Raw genomic sequence first — 6,522 nt, 5'->3', positions numbered from 1 at the left:
TACATCAAAGCAATTTCATGAAGATAGATTTTTGATTTTACAGCACTGTAAAATAGATACATACAAATGTAGGACAAAATATGGCAATTATAGTATTTAGTATAAAATCTAAACATGTGCATTCAAAGGGAAATATACTTAAGTAACCTCAGTAGTAATTTAAACTCAGTAGTTGGCTGCACTTATCCTTACTTTTTTCAGGAACTGGAAATTATTTTAGCCACACAACTCCTATTAAAATTAATAGGTGGCAAAAATTCCATTGGAACCCTCTGAAAAGTGAGGGGTTACATTTCTGCATTAAAAACCCAGACATTTAAGTGCACTGAAATGTGTTGGGTTCCACAGTTACTCTACTGGCCACCCAGGCGATAGCAACTTCAAAAGGCACTCATGAATTAGACTACAGTAACTCTGGTCCACAGGCATTTTGATTCTTGGTATGGTACAGCAGAAAATACAGTAATTCATACAATATAAAATGATACAACTTCTGTCATAGTACCTTCGCATTCAACTTATATTGCACAAGGTTATATATCCTGTGTAGGTTGTGATAAAAACCCAATATTTACATTGTGTGTTTGTTAAAGAACAAACGCGTTGCTTTACAGAATGTTTTTTGACAGCTAGCAGTGAGTTTTAACACTTTCTGTATTTCTAAAAAGCAATCGGAAATGTACAAAGTTTCTATTCAATTCAGTGAAGATATCACTTTCTTCTCAGCTACCTTTCTACAACACATTTTTGGTCCTTTTAACATATTCAATTTTTTTAAATTAAAAAGATATTGCATTACATCTCATGCTGCCATCTGAGTGTAGAAGTTTGCCTGAGCATGTGGTAGCCAAAATAACTAGCACTTTTAAATAAATAAATATTTAATTTCTAAAAGCAGCAGTAGCTTTGGAGTTCTGTAAACAAATTGCTATGAGAAGTTTATAAAAAGAGTCTGGATTTGGCATGTTGAGACTTTACTTGGCAATATTTTAGAGTTATATGAACCTGCTACAGTAGAAAACAGTTTATTAGGCATATCACATAATCAGGCTGAAAAGAAATGTAAAAGAATACTGATTATTCCTTATATCATATCTGAGGATAAATAAAAATGATCATACACCAGAAAGAGTATTCTTTTACATAATCAAAACATACTCCCTCAATTCTACTTTAGGTGAGACTAAAAGGAATGAACAAAACACATACAAAACATGTACAAGATGTACAGGACCCAGAGATAAACCGAAGAAAACCAGCTTTATACATTTACGGATATACTAATTTAAACAGCATTGATGTCTTAGGCAGTTATAGCTCACCAGAATAAGACCAATATTTAAATTTTCAGTCCAAATTTGAAGAAGAAATGTTCCAAATGTACGCTTGGTACAAACAAATTCAGTGCAAAGCACTAGCTCTGATGAAATTTTGCTGGCACTTAGCTTGCCCTAAATTCCTGTTAAAACATAAAAGAGTTTGTATATAAAAACGTATGCATTCATAAACACACACCCCATCTACAATCTCCTCTACATTACAGACCTATATTGGTATAACTACATTGCTCCGGGGTATGAAAAATCCACGCCTGAGTGAGTCAGTTATACCGACCTAACCCCCAGTGTAGATAGCACTATGTCAATTGGAGAGCTTCTCCTGTCGACATAGCTACCGCCTCATAGATTAACTATGCCATCAGGAAAGCTCTTGCCCATCGGTGTAGGAGTATCTTCACTTAAGTGGTAGAGTGGTGCAGCTGCACCAAATGGTACATTTTAAGTGTAGACCTGCCCTTGGTATGTATATGCCTCAGCACGTTCTTGAAATTCACGTTAGGTGATCTATTAGAATGTATTGAACCTTTCCTATAGTACAGTTGGAGTTTAGAAGATCAAGTTCACGACTGCATGGCATAGCAATAGTGCTGTACAAGTGTCATCTTGGCATTTCTCTAGACAGCTTTTTATTCCATATAAAAATAGCCCTATTTTAGCTCCTATGATTAGACACTAATAATTCATGAAAAACAAGGTAAAATTACTTGCCTGCTTTTGAAAAGCACATACAGTTTGCTGTTTATCATTATTGCTGTAATGATGGAACATTTCTGTTCAAATAGGACTTAAGTTGACTGGTTTACCATTGTTACAGACTAAGATACTGAAAGTTGAGAGTGTCCAATGTTGCACCAAACCTAAACATACATGTCTGGCTAACTGCTAATAAATTAAACATTTGCCAAGCAACGGTTAATGTTGTTAGAAAGCAAATACCAAGAATTAATACAGCTTTGTTATTATATATCCATATGGTAAGAGCTGTCCATAAATGAATCCATTAAGCTACAACTGTACTATACTTTAACATAAATATGTTAATTTAATTGTTGCAATGAAGTTGGTTTCTCAACAGCCACATTTGCCTTTCTCTTTCTCCTCATGTAGCTGCTCAGTAGAGCTGTGTCCATTGGACCGTACTACCCCCTCGGGTATCCATGACTTGTCCACGCACCGTTCCATGCGCTTCATGATAAGGTCAAGCAGAGTTTCAACTGCCTTGGTCACATTAGTTCCATTAGCTGCACTTGTTTCAAAATATGGTATCCTGTAAAGGGGAAAACAAAAAAAACAAAAAAACACCCACCATCACAGATCAAGTGAGACCTTCCCTGGAAGGAACGCATTATATGGTTATGGCCATGTGCATAAAAACATTCGCCTTAGAGAATGTCTGGAGACGTCAACAGAATCAAACAGAATTCAACAAAAGCTGAAATTTAAATGCAACCCTTTGTGACGTGCTTAGAAGCACAAAAGCAGGACAAATATTAATTAAACTAATAACAGCCCGGTGAGGTGGGTATTAACCCCATTTTACTGGGGCATTGGTGGATTGTGAATTCCACAGTGAGCCAGGAAAAAAAAAATCCTGGAGTTCTGTGTTCGAGTCCTTTCTTTTAACCATAGACAGATGCAATTGCTCTGTTGGGCCTCATCTCCACAAGCATTTTACTTAAAACTTCCCACCATGGCTGCTCTATTGGTGGTAGCAATAATGGAAGTGCTGACATATATGGGCTGCCAAGACATCTTGTACACTAGCTACCAAGGGTGTAGCTGAACTGGTGCAAAGGCAATGCTCATTAAAGGGGGGGTGGGGGTGGGAAATGTATGTACCACAGCCACTGTGCGTATGTGATGTCGCTCCCTCAAAAGTTTCTCTCCAGCAGAAAAGAGCCAAGGACATAACACTCTTCGTGCTATTGTATTCCTCCGGCTCCTGAGGACCTCAAGGTCTCAGAGAACAGTTGCCTCTTCAACTCCTGCTCTAGGTGCTTCCTCCATGGGCTCTCCCATTATGTGAATCTCACTATTTCCAGCACAGAGTGGCAGCTGCAAGGAATCCGGGGAGAATGGGCCACTTAAGGATTCAGATTTGGGGCAGTGGCAAACATCAGAGACAATGGGCAGTGCATGTGGGATGGTCAATCATTGTCTCTTCACTGATCTGGATTCCCCTGATTCTGGATTGCACCTTAGGGTGCAAGAAGAGACTAGTAATTTAGGGGAAGAGGAGTGAAGGCAAGATAGGGGACAGAGATAGGCATTGAAGTTGAGGGGAAAAAGCAAGAGAGAGAGAACAGAAGGAGGAAAGCACGTGAAAGCGGTAAAAGAGGAAAGGACAGGGATGGACAACCTTGAATTGCGCACATTGGAGAAGAAAGATGGGAAAAGGTGACTTGGGAAATGGAGATTTCCTTATTACCAGGAAAGAGTATCATCTCCACAACATCCTCCGTAGTGAAGATGGATACAAAAGTCATCTAGCTATTGTGCAGTGTTCTCCTCAGCTGCTCCTTTTACTCCATGGTAGTCCAGACAACCCACTCTCCCCCAACATTTCTGCTTCTTATATATTTAGTGAACTTCCTGAAAGTCTGTTTAAACCAGGGGTGGGCAAACTTTTTGGCCTGAGGGCCAAATCTGGGTATGAAAATTGTATGGCGGGCCAAGAATGATCACGAAATTGGGGGCGAGGGCTCCAGCTGGGGGTGTGGGCTCTGGGGTGGGGCTGAGGATGAGGGCTTGCAGTGCAGGAGGGTGCTCCGGGCTGGAACCAAGGGGTTTGGAGGACAGGAAGGGGATCAGGGCTGGGGCAGGGATAGGGTCAGAGGTGCGCTTACCTCAAGCTCCCAGAAGCAGCGGCATGTCCGTGCTCCAGCTCCTACACAGAGGCACGGCCAGGAAGCTCTGCATGCTGCCCCATCTGCAGGCGCCGCCCCTGCAGCTCCCATTGGCCATGGTTCCCGGACAATGGGAACTGCAGGCACAGCGCTTGGGCAGGGTCAGCATGCAGAGCCCCTTGGCTGCCCCTATGTGTAGAAGCCGGAATGGGGACATGCTGTTGCTGCCGCCAGGAGCCACACGGAGCAGGGCAAGCTTCCGGCCCTGCTCTCTGGCGGGAGCTCGAGGGCCAGATTAAAAACATCTAAGGAGACAGATGTGGACCCTGAGCCGTAGTTTGCCCATCGCTGGTTTAAACACTTGAAGCTGTGCTCCAGAGCTAGAGGGAATAATCCTTGTTTATAACTCCTTCATCTTCTGACACAGGATGCAAACACAGGGGAAAGAATATTCATTTGATGAAATAAAGGAGATGTATTTAGTAAAAAGGTAGAAATACTTTGTTCTCTCAATATTTTGAATCTGTTGTTGGACAAAAAGTCTCTAAGTGAACATACCTTTGTCATGTATCATCTACAAGTCTAGTATAAATTTGCAATATTAATCCAATAAATAGGCTGCATATTAGTGAAATTCTAGATTTTCCCCACTGAAATAAATCCTTCAGGTGAGAGTGGCCCCAGGAAATAACTGGAAACTTGCCCTAGTTATTGCTTTATACACTGCTCTTCTGGGTCAGTCATTTTGACATAAAATTACAGCTCCATCTACAGTTAGTATGTCACCCTGCAAGGATACCTGCACTCATGAAAACTAAGTTACAGTCTCAAAATTGTACACTGTATAACACTGAAAAATACTAACATCTTTTGGGACTGCATGTATAGGTCACACAGCTGCTGAAGGAGTGAGGAGGAGTAAATAAAAGAAATGATCCATTTAGGAACTGGAGAGGCAGTTTCCACAGACATCAAACTCTTGATTTGCTGTGATCTCTGAAACTTTTCCTTGGGACCAATTCAGGTGGAAAAGGTACACTTTTAATCCTTTGTAAACTACTGCCATATTCCCCATGAAAACTGTTCAGCACAAGAATGTGAAATTCTCAGCCTAGAACAAATAGACAAACACTCGGAAAAATCTCAGGTACTGCCTTACAGGAAGGGCAGGTAATTCTGTCATTTACATCTCAGCTATGTAATGAATCACCAAGCCATTCTTATTGCCAACAGAAGAATCCAACAAGTCATGTCTAATACTGTAAGTGTAACTGGCAGCTTCACCCAAGTGAAGAGAGCTAATGATTGTTCCAGACAACATCACACCACCACTTCAACTCCTCTTCTGAAGCTGTGATACACAAAGCATTTTCCTTTCTCCACCTTGACTTGTTACTGCTTTTTATATTTATTGTATGCAGTGTTGTTGTCACCATGTTGGTCCGAGGATATTAGAGACACAAGGTGGGTGAGGTAATATGTTTTAATGCTCTTTCTCAGGGTCTGTGTAAGCTTAAAAGCTTGTCTCTTGCCAACAGAAGGTGGTCCTATAAAAGAAATTACCTCACCCAACTTGTCTGTCTGCTTTTTATTTTGGCAGCCTCAGTGTGCCAAAGGGTGTGGTTGAATTTTAAAACCAATTTACTTAGGAGGGGTTCAGAGAGGAAAGAGCTGATGACACTTCCATTTTGTCTCATTTAAAATCAGTTATTTCCTGATTATATGAAATGCAAAGAATAAGCAATATGATAAATTAAGCAATGTACACAAGACCAAAGGGAGATGGGGGGAGACTATCTATTGAACAATTTAAAATCTATTAATTTATGGACTTTTTTTAACATACTACATACATGAAAATTAATCCTGACAGCCTGAGGAATGACTCAAGGACCTTGTTGTAACTGGACAAGCTTGCTTTTTTAAATACTTGTATATAAATAAATTGGGCATCTATCAATGGAAATAAGGACAGACTTATTCAGGTGCTAATTTTTCACAGTAGAGGAAATGACCAGATGAAATGCAGTTGCAGGAGCAGAGAATATTTTTCCCCAAGAGCTATTTCCCAAGATGTCTTTTCTGGTCTGGATCTGAAAAGAACATGTGGACCTCTATTCACAGGCACTATACTTGGTGGTGATAAAAAACACAGTCTCTGTTCCTAGAATGCCTTTCCTGATGAAGCAGAAACAAACACAGGCTTATTATTTGTATGCTTGGAGGGGGCTTGAGAATGAATCATGTCTAACCCAGCTGCCTAGTTCAAAAGTATACTGCGAATGGGATAGAAGAGTGGTTAGTCAAGCAAGGGACTTGGCCCACCAGGGCAGAGC

At 40.6% G+C, this 6,522-nt stretch overlaps 1 protein-coding gene across 13 annotated transcripts in view; it reads right to left on the bottom strand.

The window, feature by feature from the left end:
* Positions 1 to 6,522, bottom strand: part of RAB27A (RAB27A, member RAS oncogene family) — a 73,047-nt gene continuing 66,525 nt past the window's right edge. For 8 of the 13 annotated variants that reach the window (XM_084641615.1, XM_084641614.1, XM_084641609.1 and 5 more), the window contains one exon: positions 4 to 2,607. In XM_084641615.1, the coding sequence (XP_084497741.1) occupies positions 2,409 to 2,607 (199 nt within the window). In that variant the 3' untranslated portion in view covers positions 4 to 2,408. Of the gene's footprint in view, positions 2,608 to 6,522 lie in introns of all 13 variants that reach the window. The other 5 variants (XM_084641613.1, XM_084641621.1, XM_084641610.1 and 2 more) reach the window with 2 other exon arrangements.

Source organism: Lepidochelys olivacea (genome assembly GCF_965140295.1).
Source record: "Lepidochelys olivacea isolate rLepOli2 genome assembly, chromosome: 10".
NCBI lineage: Eukaryota > Metazoa > Chordata > Testudines > Cheloniidae > Lepidochelys > Lepidochelys olivacea.
This window is presented reverse-complemented; position numbering and strand designations above follow the sequence as displayed.